Here is a 22,326-nt window from a genome sequence, read left to right on the forward strand (position 1 = left end):
TTGATTTTTAAATTAATGCAAAACATTTATATAGTTCCAAACTTAAAACTATGAAATAAGTACATTGAGAAAGTGCTTACTTGTATATTTATGCCCATATCCCATTCTCCCCTTCTTTAGGAAGTAACAATTTTTATTAGTTTTTAGTTCATTCTTCCATTATTTCTTTTAAAGAATATTAGCAAATACGTGTTTGTATTTTTTCTACTTCTTCCAGAACAGAGAGCCTATGTTCATCAGTCTGCACCTTGTTTATTCACCTAAAATTGCGTAATTTTTGTAGTCTATTTTAAAAATAGATCCCTAGACATGAGATTGTTAGGTCAAAGGGTAAATCCATATAAAATTTTACTAGTTATTGCCAAATTCCCTTCAATAGAACTGTATCATTCTGTGTTTCATCAGATTTTGAAAATAAGCATTCCCCTGTCTCTGACTTACTGAATCAGTCTCCAGGATTTGAGTTCCCAGGTGATTTGGATGACTGCTCAGGCTTTTGGAAGCTTATTCTAAACAAATTTAAAGTTGAGCATGGAACTAAATCCAATCAATTACTCACTTGATATGTGCTAGGTATTATATTGTACACTAGTGAGAGAAATCCAAAAAAGGAGCATAATTTTGTCTCCTTTGGAGGATTTCATAACCTAGTTAGTGGAGAAGACACATTTATACACAAATCATTGCAACATCATGAAATTATTGGTATAATAGAGATGTACGCACCCATTCCAGTGTCCTTGCCTGGAGAATCCCAGGGATGGGGGAGCCTGGTGTGCTGCTATCTATGGGGTCGCACAGAGTCAGACATGACTGAAGCGACTCAGCAGCAGCAGCAGCAGCAGCAGAGATGTATACATGGTACTAAGGAAGCACAAAAGAAGGAGCATAAAAGCTGTCTATGAGAATTGTACCTGGTATAGATTTGGGTATGCTGCTTCTGCTTAGTCGCTTCACTTGTGTCCAATTCAGCAATCCTATGGACTGCAACCCACCAGCCTCCTCTGTCCATGGGATTATCTAGGCAAGAGTATTGGAGTGGGTTGCCATGCCCTTCTCCAGGGGATCATCCCAACCCAGGGATTGAACCTGGGTTTCTTGCATTGCAGGCAGATTCTTTACTGTTGAGCTACCAATGAAGCCCAGATTGGATATAATGCTCTTTATAAAAGCAGAAATGTGTATTTAACAAACTGTTTACAAAATGCATTTAATGAAGTCTTCTTCATGAGAAGAAACAAATCAAGAGTTTAAGTCTGAATTTATCTCATTTGTACTTCTTCTTCGCTTGGTTTATTCTTAGACATAGCTTCCAGTTTTCAGGTTGGAACTGTTATGGACCTCTATAAAGATTTTTCAGTTTAAGATAATCACAGCATGCAAAGTCCTAACATAATGATATTTTCAGTGTGAAAGCACCACCATAATCATGATCATAGTGTGGTCTGCATAAAATAAATAATGTTATTCATGTAGCTGACAGGAGAGAAGATAAAAGTCAATAAAAAGAGAATTATTTATTAAAAAGATCTAATGTTACAAGAACAGTACACAGAACTATTATCTGACTGTGCCTTCCACATGGTATATACCATTATATATAATATATATACAGACTGTATACAATATATTTAATGGTTTGACATGGGGTCCACAGTACCTTCATTTGGGTATGCAAAACATTCAGTTTCATGAAAATTTTAATAATGGGGAGTCTTTTTTTCTTCATAGTTCAACTGACAATATACAAAAATACAGTCTCTTTAGTGATTTAAGACTGCGTGGTTACTAGTCCATCCAAGAAAAAGCTCACTGAGTATAATGTACCTTGATAAGAAATGATGTTCTGCTTTCTACAAAGTAACAGTATGTAATAAATAAGTACATAAATGTTTAAAACCTGTTTTTTAATAGCTTCATGATGCAAAATACATATTCTGTGAATATTGAGTGAAACCATTCCATATCACTGATTCCTATAATACCTCAGACATTCTACATTTAAGTATTCTGTCAGATATACACCATCTATCAGCTAGTCAGAAATATTGGTTAGGTTGAATTTTCCATATACTGACATTATATTTCACTGGGCTTTGTTTTATAACTCAGTTCTTAAAGTCTACTGTGTCATTTGAAACACCACAGAAAATGAAGAAAATGATTTGATTTATCAAATATGAAGTAAAAGTTATTGCCCATTCTTTAATATTTTTGCTGCATTTTTCAGATGTACAATCTGCTTCTGCAAGCTATATCATACTTGAGAGAGCCCATATTTGCCTGCTAAACAATTAGCATTCTCTCTATATGCGAAGTCCAGTCTCTCCCACTTCAAAGGAGGTGCTCAAGGAAGGCTACTTGGTTGTCATTTTTCACAGGCTTGGATATCTACCATCTGTGGTAATATACTACAATAATCTATTAACCAAAAGAGTCTTCTTAATCACTTCTGGTTTGTTTAGGGGTGTCTTGGACATAATTCCCCTCAAAGAGAGTGAGTAAGCAACACAGACAGTGGTCCTGTGTCTCTGAAACCAGTCTCTGAGGATGTTCAGAACAGAAACTCTAATCTTTCTTCTGATTTTATAAAGATTAACCTCTAAAGCTAGCAATTTGAGCTCAATACTGCTTCATTTTGCTTGCTATTAAACATGTGAGAATTAACAGGTTTAGAATTTACAAAGAAAAAAAAAAGGAATCAACCTTTTGTTATCATATTAACAACACCTGTAAAGTGGTAGTTTCTCCAGGCTATTCTTTTGGCATATGACTTTGCAATAACTATCCTTTCAGGCATCTTCTTGGGTCTAATGTGAACTCTGGCTGTTCTCATATTTTTTAGAATGTCTGTAAGAAATTATCACATGTAAAACTTTAACCTAGCTTTCCAACAACCTACCAAAGATCACTTATTTTCAAGTTGATTCTCAAATAGTAAACGGGTATTACCTCTCAAGCAGAAGAAATAGCAGAGCCCCTGTACTGAGGTCATGTTTCCACACACAGCTTAATTTAAAAAAATCAATTTATCCAAGAGGTCCTCTTTTTTAATAGTCAGTAAGATTTTATTAATGGCATGTAATGCATGGAATTGTTTTAAAAAATCAACATTTGTTATGCTTCACCATTTTAATCCATAGACAATCTGTATGTAAAACTACTTGCAGAACAAAGTTTCATTGTCCTTAAAGTTATTTGCAGTTAGAAGAAAACCTTGGGCCTAATTCAATACCTTTTTGGGAAATAGGTGGGGGAATGGGAAAGCTCTGTCTTTTATTCATTTTCAAATTAGCACCCTTGGCAGCATGTCAGTATCTGCAGCCTTTAGTGATCATCTATACATGTATATATAATGACTTTAAATTATCTTTTGTTATTAAAAATAAACATTTATTATATTTTCAGCTAGATAACATAGTACTTGATGAAAACAATAGCACTTCAGTTCATTTGGACTCACTTTCTATTTACCTTGCACTAATATAAATGGCTTACTCCCTACCCTAATAACTGGCTCTACGGATGCATATAGAATAGCATCTGACAAATTTTGCTATTTCATAATGCAATCATACAATATTTTTGTGGGAAAATTTTTGTGTACTATCCTATAATTGACCACACAATTGAAATATTTTTTCATATCTCCTGCTGGCTTGTCGATTAGTATAGTCAGATGAAGGAAAAATTAAAAACAGTAGACTTGGAGTGTTAAGTGAATTTTTCATTCTGTTTTGTATTTGTGTTTGAAACAGATCTGCTAGAGACCACTTACTTAACAAATGGATGGCACACACTCAGGGTCATCAGATATAAAATCAAATTCCAACATACTAAAAAAGTAAAGAATACATTTGACAGAAATTACTTTTATTTACAAAAATTCATTACATACAATCTGCATATTTTTATTGGACCAAGAACTGTCCTCTCCATTTACAAAAACCAAAGCAACAACAACAACAAAAAAACCTGATGTATAAGTAATATTCCCCTCAATCTCCTATAAGTGCACCATGTAGAGTTCCAAGTTTTTAACACTCATTCTCAAGGTCCTGAGTTTCCAGTTACATTACTACTCTATTCACTGTAGTTATCAAGCTAAAGCGAAGAAAATCAAATTAAGTCTGAAGTTTTCACCAAGGAGTTGAAGGAATCATCAATGCCAAAAGCAACGTTACTGATGAAGACATGGAGAGAGTGTGGAGGGCTGACTGAGCACTAGTGATTTTCCCACCTGTGAAAAGGAGAAGTATTAAATAGACAGAATTATTTTGGCTTTGCCTGAGGTAGGATAAACTCATTTTTTAGGTATGTTAAGACAGATGAATGCAATATCAATCCTGTTTCCGATGAGAGCATTCCTTGTGTTTAGGAAACAAGAGGTTGTCTGGGGTTCTCAAAAGATATACTGAGGGCAGAAGTGTATATGGAATAGTGTCTTTAAAAGCCTGTGTCACCTTGAACAAATATATATAATCAAATATATATAAAACATCAATCAAATATATCTAAAACAAATATATCTAAGTGTGACTTTCAACAATGAGAAACTGATGGAAAACATCCCAAATTCCAGGTATGAGAATAAAATAATTTCTATAGAGCAAAATTCAGGAAATGGAATAAAAATAATTAGCAAAATTCTGTGGTAACTAGAATTTATATTTCAATGAAGTAAGATTTTAAATTTAATCATAAAATATTTAATTTATGTATGGATCTTTAATTGATTTTACAGTGAGCAGGCTTAAATTCTGGATTTGTTTGAATTGAGATTCTCACACCAAACTCAGCAAAGAAGAGGCATCTTTCATTACTCTTGCCAGGGCTTCCCAGGTGGCACTACTGAGAAAGAACCTGCCTGCCAATTCAGGAGACATAAGAGATGCTGGTTTGATCCCTGGGTTGGGAAGATCCCCTGGAAGAGGAAATGACAACCTCTTCCAGTATTCTTGCCTGGAGAATCTCATGGACAAAGGAGACTGGCAGTCTACAGTCCATAGAGGTGCAAAGATTTGGACATGACTTTCATCTTGAGACAAAAGCATTGTATGTAGTTAATGTATTGGGGTGGCTGCCTGATTAAACTCACTAATTTGGATGGATTTTTGTGAAGTAGTTTTGATAGTGCCATAAATTTACAAACCAAGTATCATTCTTAGATTTTCGGTTAATCAAGCCAGAAGCCTTGGAACATATCATCATCATGATTGATTTCTAATGAATGCTTACTATATGCAAAGTACTGTACTAAGCCCTTTATACAGACTATCTTATTTGATCTTCACAACATTCCTATGCAGTATGTGCTATTGTTTATCTCAGTGTTGCTGATGATACTGGGGCTCTGCTGCTGCTGCTGCTAAGTCACTTCAGTCATGCCCGACTGCTAGCGACCCCATGGACTGCAGCCCGCCAGGCTCCTCCGCCTATGGGATTTTCCAAGCAAGAATACTGGAGTGGGTTGCCGTTGCTTTTTTAAAGTCATTGAGTTCGGGATTACGGGAAAGATATGCTTTTATGTGTTATCTCTGTTTAAAAAATGATTGGCTTTAATTAAAAACATAATGACAGATTAATAATAAAATGTACCAACAAATTTTTGGAATCATCCTTCTGTCAAGCTATCCTTTCTGGCCAGATTGGGTGTAACAGAATTCTAGGTGTGATTTTTCTTACAGGATAGACTCTCAGTTTATTTTCCAGACATATTTAAGAACTGAAGAAACCTTTGTTTTGTAAACCACACATGCATATACCCAAAGCAGCAAATCTTCTTTCCTTTGAAAATTTTTACAGCTAAGGTGCTAATAAAATCTATTATTCAACATATTGGAGAACGTTACATATATTTCAACTTGTACAAAATGGGGTCATTGTGAAGTGCATGGCCACATGTGAGCTATAAGAAAGGTTTGATGGCAAAGCCTCACTGGAGTGTGCATGCATAATAAATAAAAACTATGAAAGCATTCTTTCTATTTATATGAGAGTGGCTGCATGCTTGTTAAATCAACTTACATGACACTTGTACAAAAAAACCTCCTCACTTTCAGAATGTTAAGTAGGGTGTATATCTCAAATTCCACATAGAATCCATGAAAGAAAACCATGCTATTTCAGCATAGCAAAACACAAGCAAAGAAAAAAAAAAAACATTGAATCAATTTCTAGTCTCAGATATGAAACTAATTAACTATTTCACTTGAGCAGGTCATTTAGCTTCTTAGGCTTTTAGGTTTTAGAAAAGAGATAAGAATGAAACCTATTGTTGCTCCTGTTTTATGGGTCTAATACCAGGAGACTGAACATTATTAAAGCTCAGGAAATGGGTTGACTGGACTAAGTATTATCAACTGAAACATAAAGTTGACAATTTCACTTGAGAATGATTGCTCAGTAAGTAATGCTCAAGTGCTGTGCTATGCTTTGTCACTCAGTCATGTCTGTTTGGGACCCCAGGGACTGTAGCCTGTCAGGCTTCTCTGTCCATGCGATTCTCCAGGCAAGAATATTGGAGTGGGTTGCCGTGCCTTTCTCCAGGGGATCTTCCTGACCCTGGGATCGAATCCGGGTCTCCTGCATTGCAGGCGGAACCTATGTCTGCTGCATAGCGGGTGGATTCTTTACGTCTGAGCCCCCACAGAAGCCCAAATAATAATGTTCATAATTACCCATTAATTAAATGTACATTAAACATTTTTTATTTAAGGCTGTAATAAAAATTGCCTAATATTTTTTCAATGACAGATTTATGTCTTTAATGTAATTTTTTGCATTTTATTTTCACAAACTCAATGAAATGATTGCTTTCTTCTGAATTTGTAAAATCTCCCTTCTTATAATCAGTTTTTCTCTTGCTGATATAATAATGGTGGCAGTGGGTGTGAATTCTAGTTCTTCCTCTTAGTATTAATAATAGTATGATCTTAGGAAAATTACTTAAATTTTCTCCATAAAACAAAAAAAATGCCACCTACCTTGTCGATTGTTAAGAAAATTAAATAAGTTGTTAAGCATTTATGATTGTGTCAGACTTATAGCAAGGGCTCTATAACTTTTCTATAAAAGTTAGAAATTATTAATATTGCTGATAATAATAATGATGTTCAAATAAATTCTAGCGATCTAGTATACAGCATCATGATTGCAAATAATAAAATGTAATATATATTTGAAGGTTGCTAGAACTAAGATCATGGCATCTGGTCCCATCACTTCATGGGAAACAGATGGGGAAACAGTGAAAACAGTGGCAGACTTTATTTTGGGGGAGCTCCAAAATCACTGCAGATGGTGATTGCAGCTATGAAATTAAAAGACACTTACTCCTTAGAAGGAAAGTTATGACCAACCTGAATAGCATATTCAAAAGCAGAGACATTGCTTTGCCAACAAATGTCCCTCTAGTCAAGGCTACGGTTTTTCCAGTGGTCATGTATGGATGTGAGAGTTGGACTGTGAAGAAAGCTGAGTGCCAAAGAATTGATGCTTTTGAACTGTGGTGTTGGAGAAGACTCTTGAGAGTCCCTTGGACTGCAAGGAGATCCAATCAGTCTATTGTAAAGGAGATCAGCCCTGGGTGTTCTTTGGAAGGAATGACGCTAAAGCTGAAACTCCAATACTTTGGCCACCTCATGCGAAGAGTCAACTCATTAGAAAAGAGTCTGATGGTGGGATGGATTGAGGGCAGGAGGAGAAGGGGATGGCAGAGGATGAGATGGCTGGATGGCATCACCGACTCAATGGACATGAGTTTGAGTGAACTCTGGGAGTTGGTGATGGACAGGGAGGCCTGGCGTGCTGCAGTTCATGGGATTGCAAAGAGTCAGATACCACTGAGTGACTGAACTGAAGAATGTAAATTCAAAATGTTCTCACCACAAAAAAGAATTAGCAATTATATCGTCTGATGGAAACATTAGCTATATTTTTTTCAATATATTTGTGTACAGATGTATAATATATGTGTATCATATCAACTCTTGTACACCTTAAATTTACACAATGTTAAATTTCAGTTATATTTCAAAATAAAGCTGGAAAAAGAAAAAATGCAATGAAATTTATAATATATATTTAAATCGATAAACCTAATACTATTTTAATTTTAAAAAACATTCCTTTTAAAATTTCCTGCCCCTCACTGTTCATTATCTAATGATAAAAGCAGTCACTACAATAGAGAAAGAGATATATTAAGCTAGAGCGATAGCGAAAGGCAAAGGAGAAAGGGGAAGATAATCCAACTGAATGCAGAGTTCCAGAGACTAGCAAGGAGAGATAAGAAAGGCTTTTTAAAGGAACAATGCAAAGAAATAGAGGAAAACAATAGAATGGGAAAGACTAGAGACTAATTTTCTCTTCAAGAAAATTAGAGATACCAAGGGAACATTTCATGCAAAGATGGGCACAATAAGGGACAGAAATGTTAAGGACATAATGGAAGCAGAAATAATTAAGAAGAGTTGGCAGGAATACACAGAAGAACTATACAAAAAAGATCTTAATGACCCTGATAACCACAAAGGTGTGGTCACTCACCTAGAGCCAGACATCCTGGAGTGTGACGTCAAGTGGACCTTAGGAGCATCACTACGAACAAAGTTAGTGGAGATGATGAAATTCCAGCTGAATGATTTCAAATCCTAAAAGATGATGCTGTTAAAGTGCTGCACTCAATATGTCAGGAAATTTGGAAAACTCAGCAGTGGCCATAGGACTGTAAAATGTCAGTTTTCATTCCAATCCCAAAGAAGGGCAATGCCAAAAATGTTCATACTACCATGCAGTTGCACTCATTTCACATGCTAGCAAGGTATTGTTCAGAATCATTCAAGCTAGGTTCTACAGTATATGAACTAAGAACTTCTAGATGTGGAAGCTGGATTTAGAACAGGCAGAGGAAAAAGAGATCAAATTGCCAATATCTGCTGGATCATAGAAAAAGCGAGAGAATTCTAAAGAAACATCTACTTCTGTTTCATTGACTACACTAAAGCCTTTGATTGTGTGGATCACAACAAACTGTGGAAAATTCTTAAATAGGTGGGAATACCAGACCGTCTTACCTGCCTTCTAATAAATGTGTATGTGAGTCAAGAAGCAACAGTTAGAACTGGACATGGGACAATGGACTGGTTCAATATTGGGAAAGGGAAGATCAAGGCTATATATTGTCACCTTGCTTATTTAACTTATATGCAGAATATATCATGTGAAATGCCATGGTGGATGAAGCAGAAGCTGGAATCAAGATTGCTGGGAGAAATATCAACAATCTCGTATATGAAGATGATACCACTGTAATGGCAGAAAATGAAGAGGAACTAAAGAGCCTCTTGAAGAAGGTGAAAGGGGATAGTGAAAAATCTGTCTTAAAACTCATCATGGTATCTGGTCCCATCACTTCATGGGAAATAGACAAGGAAACAATGGAAACAGTGATAGACTTTATTTTCTTGGGCTCCAAAATCACTTCAGATGGTGACTGCATCCATGAAATTAAAAGACGCTTGCTCTTTGGAAGAAAAGCTCTGATAAACCTAGACAGTACCTTAAAAATCAAAGACATCACTTTCCCAACAAAGGTCCATCTAATCAAAGCTATGATTTTTCCAGTAGGCATGTATGGATATGAGCGTTGAACCATAAAAAAAGGCTGAATGCCAAAGAATTTATGCATTTGAACTGTGGTGCTGAAGAAGCCTCTTGGGAGTCCCTTGGACAGCAAAGAGATCCAACCAGTCAACTCTAGAAAGGAAATCAACCATGAACATTCATTGGAAGGACTGATGCTGAAGCTCCAATACTTTGGCCACCTGATGCAAAGTGCCAGTTCTTTGGAAAAAAAAAACCCTGATGCTGAGAAAGGTTGAAGGCAAGAGGAGAAGGGAATGACAGTGGATGAGATGGCTGGATGGCACCACCAACTCAATAGACATGAGTTTGAGTAAACTTCGGGAGATGGACAGGGAAGGACAGGGTTGCCTGGCATACTGCAGTACATGGGGTTGCAGAGTTGGACATGACTTTACAACTGAACAAGAGCAAAACCAGTTTAAAAGCAGTATTGCAAAGCTCACATGGCCGGCAGCGTACTTCTTGTGGTCAGGGAAGACTGGGGAATTTCTCAAATAAAGATATTCTAATGAGACTGTTAACTCCTTCCTAGATGTGTGGAAATTCCACAGTTGTGGGTGGGCCACCATGGTTTGTATCAATCAGAGGATCATATAGTAATCTGGCTTCCCAAGTGGTTCAGTGGTAAAGAATCTGCTTGCCATTGCAGCAGATGCAGGAGACTTGGGTTTGATCCTTGGGTTGGGAAGGTGCCTCGGAGAAGGAAAGGGCAACCAAGTCTACTATTCTTGCCTGAAAAATACCATGGACAGAGGAGCCTGGCAGGCTACAGTCCATGGGGTGGTAAAGAGTTGGACACAAATGAGCAGTGGAGCATGCTTGCATATAACAATCAGAGGATAAGAGTAGAGAACCTTCAAAGTCTCTGAACCATGTAATCCATCATGTTAATTTTGATGAGTTTTACATCATGTTAATGTTAGTGGTTATCAAATTAAGCCTACTGTGTCAAAACTTACCTGAATATGATGGGACCCTGATTTGGGAACTAGCAGTTCCATCTCCTCCTTCACCATATGCTCGCACTTCAATGATATAGACTCCAGCATCGGGGAGTGGGACTACTGCTTGAGGTTTCTGCGTTTCAATAACTTGACTGTTGCTGTGACCCTCTTGCCTATAAAAAACCTGGAAATGATGATAGATTTTTAATCATTTGATAGTCAATCAAGGATTCCAAAAGCTTATTGACTGCCTCCTGCATATTACATTCTGAGCTAATTAGAGGGAGCTTACAGCTTAGGCAGATATGCAAGCCAATGCAATGTATATGTTATATGCAGCAATGGAAGTGTATGCAAGGGGCTATATGAATGCAGAAGAGAGTTTAATCCCCTCTGGTGGTTTAGGGAAGGCTCCTAAGCAACTAAACTGCCACCTAAGAGAAGGTGGTGCTGAGCTAAATATTTAAAGATAAGTAGAGCTCACAAATGGGAGAAGGAGAGCAGAAAAATTTTGCAGAGATAAGAGAAGATGAAAAAAACATCTAAGTAATAAGAAAGCAATAGCATTAGAAGACAGTTGAGAATAGTGAGAAATTGAAGCTAGAGAAGTAGGCAGTAAGGGGGCAGATCATTGAAAATGTTTTATTCCTGGCTAATGAAGTGAATAGTATCCTGAGGAATAACTCAAAATTGTTATCTTCAAATCATCTGAAAGGAGTAATCAGAAAATTTGTTAAATATATCAATAATAAAACCTTAACACTGTATAAAATGGCTGAAAAGTTAAAAATAAAAGAGTATTTTTAGTTTTACTTTCGTATTTACTTTTTGGTGAATTGACATTTGGATATATTGGATAGCCAAGTTAAGGCTTTTTTCTCTTTTAAAAAATATTTACTTAATTTATTTGGCTGCTCTCACTCTTAGTTGTGGCATGTGGGATCTAGTTTCTTGAAAAGGAATTGAACTTAGGTCCCCTGCATTGGGACCATGGAGTCTTAGCCACTGTATAACAGGGAAGTCCCAAGTTAGGGCTTTTTTGACATTTGTTCATGGTACTAGAATTACACATATATTGATGGTAAACAGAGTTTTAGAACTACAGATTAGGACACAGAATTAGCTTGTGTGTAGAGGTCAGTAAACTAAGGTTGTAGAGATTACACAATTTATACAAGATTATATGTTCAGTTGTGAAAGTAATTGCATTAGAAGATTAGTAATCTGATGATCAGTTCAGAGGTGTTTCACTGTATCATACTGTTTCTACTCATTTGCCCCCCAGTAAACTTATTTGTGTGTGCATAATAGTCAAGTAGCAGCAATGAAGATTTTAAATGCATTTTTATTTAGTTTCATTGTTTTTGTGGTTTTTCATAATTGTGAGTATTATAATTTCTTTTTGTAATGAAGAGAACAATGATTTTGTAGTCATACAGACCTGTATTCAAAACAGTCTCCTACAAAATAAAACAAAAAGCAATTTCCTACATATTTCAGTCTGAGAAAATTTGGGCAAGTTGATAACATTTTTAAATTTCAAGTGCATATACTGTAAAGAAAAACACATATAAAAATGTCCAGCACAGGATCTGGTAAGCTTAAAGAGAAAGTAACTTCTTCTGTTGCTATTATTGTTCATTGTCAGTGGTCAGTATTTACATCATAAAAGATTAACTGCATTGGAAAACTAGAAAAAATTATAATAGATTTTGCTTATTAAAAATGTGCTTGAACTTGACTAACCTACATACAAGAAAAAAAAATTAAATGTAAGTTTCAAGTATTGAAGCCTGCTTGTACTTAATCCTCCTTTTTGCATTCTGGTAACATATGCTCCCTCTATTTTACTTCCTCTGTCTTTCATGGATTTGAATTTACTTCTGGTCATGGGACAGAAGTAAATTCTCTGTAAAAGTATATAACATGTGCAATAATTCTATCTATTGAAATCCTTAGAAGGAAGGATGCCATAACTTCAACATAGTTGGGAAATGAAAAAAAATCATGGAATATTTCACTGGGTATCTCATGTAGGACAGGCACAGTGATATATACTGGAAATTTAGAGACTAAGAACACATGGTTCTGCTCTCATGGAACTTACAGTGGAGACAAACAATGCAATCAAGTGTTCTGTGTACTGCAATAGGAAACATATTAGATGCTATAGCCATGTACAGAGCAGTACAGATTTGGGAATCAGAAGCTCTTCTTGGAGGATGCCTATAGCAAGTTTTTTTTGGCTTTGAAAAAATGGCAATTGTATCAGAATTTATGATTCTCATTTTGACTGTAGTAGCATAAAGAATTAGAATTCTGTTCATCTACATTAGATAATTAGAAAGCAAATTTATGGCAACAAAATAGTATGTAAATTGGTGAGGATTGGCAGGGGAGTAACTATTTTAGAGGACATTGTTATTATGGTTCAATAAATTACAATTCTTATGACAATGAAAAATGCAGCCAGTAATGCATATCTAATGTTGCTGTAAAATCCAGAGTTGAAGAAAAAATTGTGGATCAGTTGAGATTTAGAAACAAAAGGTAAGGGCAGGAAATATCAGTTAATGGCAGCAAAAGGAGTTTGAGATTAAATGTGGCTTTTACCAATATATCCAGGGAGATGTAGTGCTATGAGAGAGTAAGTAGGTATAATAAATGAAAAGATACATTAAATTAATGAATGGTTAGTCTTAGGTGATTTAGAGAATATTCATTCATTGTAAAATCCTGATTTAGAAAAGATGAATACAAATGACAAATATGAGATGGTTAAGGAATTATCAAGACATGTCAGAAATAGTTATTGACAATAACAAGACCAGGGAGTACTTTGAGAACCTGGACATTTCTAGATTGACTGTTACAATAATGACTATCTCCAGACATAGAGAAAAGTGTCTATTTTCAAGACTATTCTCAAATTCTACTTAAAAACCTGAGAACAGTGGGTTAGCCAAAGAGATGATTCTAAACAAACAATAATGCGATACTGCTATTCTCAAAGGCATGATCTGGTATTGGCTAATCTGTACATCTTACGGTAAAAGTAATGTTGTGAGTAAGTCTAAAAATATAGCAGAATAAATTTTTGCTAGTTTTGCCCACAAGTGCCATTGGAAGGATGGATCTTATTAAATAAAAAGGCTATCCACCAGTACTTCCCAGGTGGTACAGTGGTAAAGAATCTGCCTGCCAATGCAGGAGACACAAGAGACACAAGGTTTGATCTCTGAGTAGGGAAGATCTCCTGGGTTAGGAAATGGCAGACTGCTCCAGTATTCTTGCCTGGAAAATTCCATGGACAGAGGAACCTGGCAGGCTATAGTTCATGGGGTTGCAACGAGTTGGACACAACTGAGTGATTGAGAACACACATACAGTCACCAGCTGAGCATCTTGAGGACAATTGCTCTTCACATTAGTGAGTGACGAATCCAAAGTCCCAGTGGCTGTGGGTGGGTGAAGAGGAATCAGTGAGATAGTAGAATCTAGGTGAAAAGAAGGTGGGAGCACAAGTACCAGTGAGAAGCCCTGCTGTAAGATGACTCCAAGGAACTTTAAGAACTGGATTTCCTGTTGGCAACTTCATGTGTGTTTGCATGTTGTGCCTTTCAGTCTAATATCCCCCACTAACATTTCCATAAAGTCTTCTTTGTATATGTTATTCAGTTCAGTTCAGTTGCTGCATTGTATCCATCTCTTTGCGACCCCATGAAATGCAGCATACCAGGCCTCCCTGTCCATCACCAACTCCCGGAGTATACTCAAACTCATGTCCATTGACTCGGTGATGCCATCCAACCATTTCATCCTCTGTCATCCCTTTCTCCTCCTGCCTTCGATCTTTCCCAGCAGCAGGGTCTTTTCAAATTAGTCAACTCTTCGCATCAGGTGGCCAAAGTATTGGAGTTTCAGCTTCAACATCAGTCCTTCCAATGAACACCCAGGACTGATCTCTTTTAGGATGGACTGGTTGGATCTCCTTGCAGTCCAAGGGACTCTCAAGAGTCTTCTCCAACACCACAGTTCAAAAGGATCAATTCTTCAATGCTCAGCTTTCTTCACAGTCCAACTCTCACATCCATACATGACTACTGGAAAAACCATTGCCTTGACTAGACGGACCTTTGTTGACAAAGTAGTCTCTGCTTTTTAATATGCTGTCTAGGTTGGTCATAACTTTTCTTCCAAGGAGCAAGCATCTTTTAATTTCATGGCTGCAACCACCATCTGCAGTGATTTTGGAGCTCAAAACAATAAAGTCTGACACTGTTTCCACTGTTTCCCCATCTTTTTCCCATGAAATGATGGGACCAGATTCCATGATCTTAGTTTTCTGAATGTTGAGCTTTCAGCCAACTTATTCACTCTCTTCTTTCACTTTCATCAAAAGACTTTTTAGTTCCTCTTCACTTTCTGCCATAAGGGTGGTGTCATCTGCATATCTGAGGTTATTGATATTTCTCCCAGCAATCTTGATTCCAGCTTGTACTTCCTCCAGCCCAGGGTTTCTCATGATGTTCTCTGCATATAAGTTAAAAAAGCAGGGTGACAATATACAGCTTTGTCGTACTCCTTTTCCTATTTGGAACCATCTGTTGTTCTGTGTGCAGTTCCTACTGTTGCTTCCTGACTGGTACACAGGTTTCTCAAGAGACAGGTCAGATGGTTTTGTATTCCCATTTCTTTCAGAATTTTCCACAGTTTATTGTGATCCATACAAAGACTTTGGCATAGTCAATAAAGTAGAAATAGATGTTTTTCTGGAACTCTCTTGCTTTTTTGATGACCCAGCACATGTTGGCAATTTGATCTCTGGTTCCTCTGCCTTTTCTATATCCAGCTTGAACATCTGGAAGTTCATGGTTCACGTATTGCTGAAGCCTAGCCTGGCTTGGAGAATTTTGAGCATTACTTTGCTAGCATGTGAGATGAGTGCAATTGTACAGTAGTTTGAACATTCTTTGGCATTGCCTTTCTTTGGGATTGGAATGAAAACTGACCATTTGCAGTCCTGTGGCCACTGCTGAGTTTTCCAAATTTGCTGGCATATTGAGTGCAGCACTTTCACAGCATCATCTCTTAGGATTTGAAATAGCTGAACTGGAATTCCATCACCTCCACTAGCTTTGTTCATAGTGATGCTTCCTAAGGCCCACTTGACTTCACATTCCAGATGTCTGGCTCCAGGTGAGTGATCACACCATTGTGATTATCTGGGTCATGAAGGTCTTTTTTCTACAGGTCTTCTGTGTATTCTTCCCACCTCTTCTTAATATCTTCTGCTTCTGTTAGGACCATACAATTTCTGTCCTTTATTGTGCCCATCTTTGCATGAAATATTCCCTTGGTATTTCTAATTTTCTTTAAGAGATCTCTAGTCTTTCCCGTTGTATTGTTTTCCTCTATTTCTTTGCATTGATCTCTGAGGAAGGCTTTCTTATCTCTCCTTCCTATTCTTTGGAACTCTGCCTTCAAATGGGTATATCTTTCCTTTTCTCCTTTGCTTTTTGCTTCCCTTCTTTTCACAGCTATTTGTAAGGCCTCCTCAGACAACAGTTTTGCTTTTTTGCATTTCTTTTTCTTGAGGATGGTCTTGATCCTTGTCTCCTGTAAAATGTCACAAACCTCCGTCCATAGTTCATCAGGCACTCTGTCTATCAGATCTAGTCCCTTAAATTTCTTTCTCACTTCTACTGTATAATCATAAGGGATTTGATTTAGGTCATACCTGAATGGTCTAGTGGTTTTCCCCACTTTCTTCTATTTAAGTCTGAATTTAGCAGTAAGGGGTTCATGATCTGAGCCACAGTCAGCTCCCAGTCTTGTTTTTTCCTGACTCTATTGAGCTTCTCCATCTTAAGCTTTAAAGAATATAATCAATCTGATTTCGGTGTTGGCCATCTAATGATGTCAAATTGTAGAGTCTTCTCTTGTGTTGTTGGAAGAGAGTGTTTGCTATGACCAGTTTGCTATGACTAGGGTGTTTGCTATGACCATATACGTATATGTTATATATACTGGAGAAGGCAATGGCACCCCACTCCAGTACTCTTGCCTGGAAAATCCCATGGATGGAGGAGCCTGGTAGGCTGCAGTCCATGGGGTCGCCAAGAGTCGGACACAACTGAGCGACTTCACTTTGACTTTTCACTTTCATGCATTGGAGGAGGAAATGGCAACCCACTACAGTGTTCTTGCCTGGAGAATCCCATGGATAGAGGAGCCTGGTGGGCTGCCGTCTATGGGGTCACACAGAGTCAGACACAACTGAAGCGACTTAGCTGCATATATATATATATATATATATATATATATATATGCACATATATATATATATACACACACAGTATATGTCACGTTATATATATATGGTATACATATATACATCTTCATGCTATACAAGCCATTTCTGTCTTAATTTTTAAAATATGATGAAAAACATGTAAGTATAATCAAATATAGAAATGATTGTATAAACTATTATGTATGAGTCATTTTAAATTGTGGGGATCACAGTAAAGGGCTGGATCTCATATTTGGAGTGAATATAAGATAAAAGAACAGCTGTAAAATACAGGAAGCTCTCCTGGAGGAGGGCATGACAATCCACTCCAGTATTCTTGCCTGGAGAATCCCACGGACAGAGGAGCATGGAGGGCTAGAGTCCATAAGGTAACAAAGAGTCTGATGCAACTGAAGTGACTTAGCATGCATGCAGGATATAGTCAATCAAGGAGACTAGCATGGCCATAGACCCTAAGCTCCCTGAAAAACTGGAGAAATATATGGATGGGCTTCACATTCTATAGGCTGTGGAATATATTTTCAATACAAGTGTACCTATATCTCAGGAGTCTGGCAGGCTCTAACTGGTAGCTAAATGGAATAAACAAATGAAAATTCCTATGTATTGATGGATCATATAATAACTATAAATAGCAGAAAGCAGAGGTAAAGGGGAAGATGTACGGTGAAATTTTAGTTGTTCAGACATGTCCGACTTTTTGCAACCCCATGGACTGTAGCCCACCAGGCTCCTCTGTTCATGGAATTCTCCAGGCGCAAATATTGGAGTGGGTAGCCCAGCTATTCCCCTCTCTAGGGGATAGAATCTTGGTCTCCTGCATTACAGGTGGATTATTTACCATCTGAGCCACCAGGAAAGGCCCTATATGGTGAAAGGGTTGTATATTGGGAAAGGATACTTCCAGTGTAGATTGAAAAATGAGACCTTGTTTTCTTGGCATGTAGCCTGAAGCCCTTATATTGAATTTCTCCTGAATGCACATGTCTTTTCTGAGTGGACAGAAGTTTCTCTTGGTGGAAAGAGGAATACTTGCTCTAGGGAAAGCATAGGCCTTGGGTATTTAGCCTTTATTTTCTCTTCCACTTAAGTTTAAATCTGTACAAGGAGAATATGGTAAGTATAAGATGGCTGTTCTACTTGATAATTTGAGAAGTTTCTTTCATAGCATAAAAAAAAAAAAAACCCACTCCCAAGATCATTAAGGAGAATTATGACTGAATATAAAAACAGAGAATATATCAATATCTGAGAAAAGAAGAGAAGCTAAAAGCAATGGAGAAAAGGAAAGATATACCCATTTGAATGCAGAGATGCAGAGAAGAGCAAGGAGAGATAAGAAAGCCTTCCTCGTACACAGGGTTATTGTTACCATCTTTCTAAATTCCATATATATGTGTTAGTATACTGTATTGGTGTTTTTCTTTCTGGCTTACTTCACTCTGTATAATAGGTTCCAGTTTTATCCATCTCATTAGAACTGATTCAAATGTATTCTTTTTAATGGCTGAGTAATACTCCATTGTGTATATGTACCATAGCTTTCTTATCCATTCATCTGCTGATGGGCATCTAGGTTGCTTCCATGTCCTGGCTATTATAAACAGTGCTGCAATGAACATTGGGGTACACGTGTCTCTTTCCCTTCTGGTTTCCTCAGTGTGTACTGGATGCTTGGGGCTGGTGCACTGGGACGACCCAGAGGGAGGGTAGGGGAGGGAGGAGGGAGGTGGGTTCAGGATGGGGAACGCGGGTATACCTGTGGCAGATTCATTTCGATATTTGCCAAAACTAATACAATATTGTAAAGTTTAAAAATAAAATAAAATTTAAAAAAAAAAGCCTTCCTAAGTGAAAACTGCAAATAAATAGAGGAAAGCAATAGAATGGGAGAGACTAGAGATCTCTTCAAGAAAATTAGTGATACCAAGGGAACATTTCATGCAAGGATTGGCTCAATAAAGGACAGAAATGGTATGGACCTAACAGAAGCAGAAGATATTAAGTAGCAATGGTAAGAATAAGCAGAAGAACTCTACAAAAAAGATCTTCATGACCCAGATAATCAAGATGGTGTGATCACTCACCTAGAATGTGAAGTCATGTGGGCCTTAGGAAGCATCACTACAAACAAAGCTAGTGGAGGTGATGGAATTCCAGCTGAGCTATCTTAAATCCTAAAAGATGATGCTGTGAAAGTGCTGCACTCAATATGTCACCAAATTTGGAAAACTCAGCAGTGGTCACAGGACTGGAAAAGGTCAGTTTTCATTCCAATCCCAAAGAAAGGCAATGCCAAAGAATGCTCAAGCTACCACACAATTGCACTCATCTCACACACTAGTAAAGTAATGCTCAAAATTCTCCAAGCCAGGCTTCAGCAATACATGAACCATGAACTTCCAGATGTTCAACCTGGATCTAGAAAAGGTAGAGGAACCAGAGATCAAATTGCCAACATCTGCTGGATCATCGAAAATGCAAGAGTTCCAGAAAAACATCTATTTCTGCTTTGTTGACTTGCCAAAGCCTTTGACTGTGTGGATCACAACAAACTTTGGAAAATTCTTCAAGAGATGGGAATACCAGAACACCTTACCTGCCTCCTGAGAAATGTGTATGCAGGTCAAGAAGCAATGGTTAGAACCAGACATGGAATAATGAACTGGTTCCAAATTGGGAAAGGAATACATCAAGGCTGTATATTCTCAGCCTGCTTATTTAACATATATGCAGAGTATATCATGCGAAATGCCGGGCTGGAAGAAGCACAACTGGAATCAAGTTTGCTGGGAGAAATATCAATAACCTCAGATATGCAGATACACCACCCTTATGGCAGAAAGTGAAAAGGAAGGAAAGAATCTCTTGATGAAAGTGAAAGAGGAGTATAAAAGAGCTGGTTTAAAACTCAACATTCAAAAAGCTAAGATCATGGCATCTGGTCCCACCTCTTCATGGCACGTAGATGGGGAAACAATGAAAACAGTGAGACTGCAGCCATGAAATTAACAGATGCTTGCTCCTTTGAATAAAAGCTAGGCAAACCCTGGCAGCATAATAGAAAGCAGAGACTTTACTTTGCCAACAAAAGTTTCCCTCATCAGAGTTATGGTCTTTCCAGTAGTCATGTATGGGTTTGAGAGTTGGACTATAAAGAAAGCTGTGCACTGAATAATTGATGCTTTTTAACTGTGGTGGTGGAGAAGACTCTTGAGAGTCTCTTGGACTGCAAGGAGATCCAGCCAGTCCATCCTAAAGGAGATCAATCCTGAATATTCATTGGAAGGACTGGTGCTGAAGCTGAAGCTCCAATACTTTGGCCACCTGATGCGAAGAACTGACTCACTGGAAAAGACCCTGATGCTGGAAAAGATTGAAGGCAGGAGAAGGGGATGACAGAGCACAAGATATTTGGATGGCATCCCCAACTTGATGGGCATGAATTTGAGCAAGCCCCGGGAATTGGTGATGGACAGGGAAGCCTGGTGTGCTGCAGTCTATGGGGTCACAAAGAGTCGGACATGACTGAGCAACTGAACTGATACTTTAGTCCAGAGTTATGTTGTCATTTTTGGAAGTGCCAGTAACAGATGCAACATGTGTTAAAGATACTAAGTATTCCAGATCCAGACCCCAAACTAGTGGAGTTATAAAAACAAAGTTTTTTTTTTTTTTTCATTTGAAAATACTTATTTGGGAAAAGTAAGTTACATTAAGAAATTTCTTTGAAATTTTTTCCAGTTTTCTGACAACTGATATGCAATATATTAAGGAAACAAGGATTTGATTCTGAATTGGGAACTGTAAAATGAATCACATATTAATTGACCTGAAGAAGTGATGAATATGCTAAATAAGCTCCCACATTTGACTCAACTTTTTATATGGAAAGCTATCTTGTTTGAGAGTAAATAACTTGTAGCCATGTCTACAAAAGACAATTATTTTTCAGCATTTTTCTGGTTCTTCATGTTTCTATTACTCTTACTTATTAATAGAAGCTGTGATGTTTTGAAAATATTACTATTAAATCTAGACGTCTTAAACAAAATCCCAAGAAGTCCAAGTTCTCTTGGACAATCTCAAAGAACAGTGAGAAATTTCACTAAATACGTAATGCTTAACGTTTATTTGAATAGATTCAATGTTAATGTGTTGCCTATGACACAATTATAAATAGTTCAAGTCCATCCTTCTCTCACTATATTCTTGCTCACTTTGAGGTTCCTGATAAGTTTTGTGATGGGGAGACTGATTTTTTTTTCTTTCTCTTAACACATTTGAGTGATATTTTCTGTATCATTGTGTATTTCTTTGGTAATATCTTGTCCTTATGTATGTTGCTGACACCTCGATCTCTGGAATCAAATAGGGAAGTAAGATCCATGCTTTCTTAGAAAATGGACTGATCTAACCCCAAACTCTTGCTGTTTTATCTTACTATTTTATGTTATTTTTGTTATTATTATTATTATTTTTTTTTTGGCTGCACTGGGTCTTTGTTGCTGCCTGAAGGCTCTCTCTGGTTGCGGTGAGCAGGGGCTACTCTCTAGCTGCTGAGCATGGGCTCTAGATCATATAGGCTTGAGTAGTTGTGGAGCATGGGCTTAGCTGTGCAACGGCATGTAGAATCCTTCCAGACCAAGGATTGAACCGGTGTCCCCTCCCAACCACTGGACTCACCAGGGAAGTCCATGATCTAAATCATTGAGAATAAATTGCACCTAGTATATACTACCTTAACTATGAAAAAGCAGAGTTCAGTGGATCACTTATGGATCAAGTCTATGGAACAAGTCCGTTTACCCTCATATTTATCACTTATCAATCATTTTCAAAATCTTGAAATTTCTAGATGAGGATTTCCCCTTAATTCATCCACCTTAAGCTAGACTTGATGCAAAAGATAAAATACACCATCTCCGTACTTTAAACTTCATGCACTGACCCCTACTTCTAGTTTCCAGGCTCAAATTTGCATACCATGTATCTCTAGAGATCTCTTTTGCTTGTAAAAGCAAAGTAATTGGTCAAGATAAAAAGTGAAAATAAATTTGCCTTCCTTTTGATATTGTGATTAATTGTGGAAGTTCTCTCTTACTTTGATTAACAGGAAGTCCTCTACCACAAATTTTCCAAGAATTCTAAGAGGTGAACTCAGTCTTAATAGGTCTGAATCTTTACAACCCCATGGACTGTAGCCTGCTAGACTCCTTTGTCTGTGGGGTTTCCCAGGCAAGAATCCTGGGGTGGGTAGCCGTTCCCTCCTTCAGAGGATCTTCCCAACTCAGGCGATGAACCAAGGTCTCCTGCATTGCAGGCAGGCTCCTTATTGTCTGAGCCACCAGGGAAGCCTCTTATTGGGTCATTTCCCTGGTGGCTCAGATGGTAAAGCGTCTGCCTACAATGCGGGAG

General features: G+C 37.5%; 1 protein-coding gene across 2 annotated transcripts in view; it reads right to left on the reverse strand.

Annotated features, from left to right (window-relative positions):
- Positions 1–1,557: 1,557 nt before the first annotated feature.
- CNTN5 (contactin 5) overlaps positions 1,558–22,326 on the reverse strand; it is a 1,681,138-nt gene continuing 1,660,369 nt past the window's right edge. The window contains exons 24-26 of one of the 2 annotated variants that reach the window (XM_070803338.1): positions 10,608–10,776; positions 8,551–8,601; positions 4,155–4,240 (exon numbers count right to left, since the gene is read on the reverse strand). In XM_070803338.1, the coding sequence (XP_070659439.1) occupies positions 8,579–8,601; positions 10,608–10,776 (192 nt within the window). In that variant the 3' untranslated portion in view covers positions 4,155–4,240; positions 8,551–8,578. Of the gene's footprint in view, positions 4,241–8,550; positions 8,602–10,607; positions 10,777–22,326 lie in introns of both variants that reach the window. The other variant, XM_070803337.1, reaches the window with a different exon arrangement.

The sequence above is a fragment of the Bos indicus genome, chromosome 15 (genome assembly GCF_029378745.1).
Source record: "Bos indicus isolate NIAB-ARS_2022 breed Sahiwal x Tharparkar chromosome 15, NIAB-ARS_B.indTharparkar_mat_pri_1.0, whole genome shotgun sequence".
NCBI classification, from domain to species: domain Eukaryota; kingdom Metazoa; phylum Chordata; class Mammalia; order Artiodactyla; family Bovidae; genus Bos; species Bos indicus.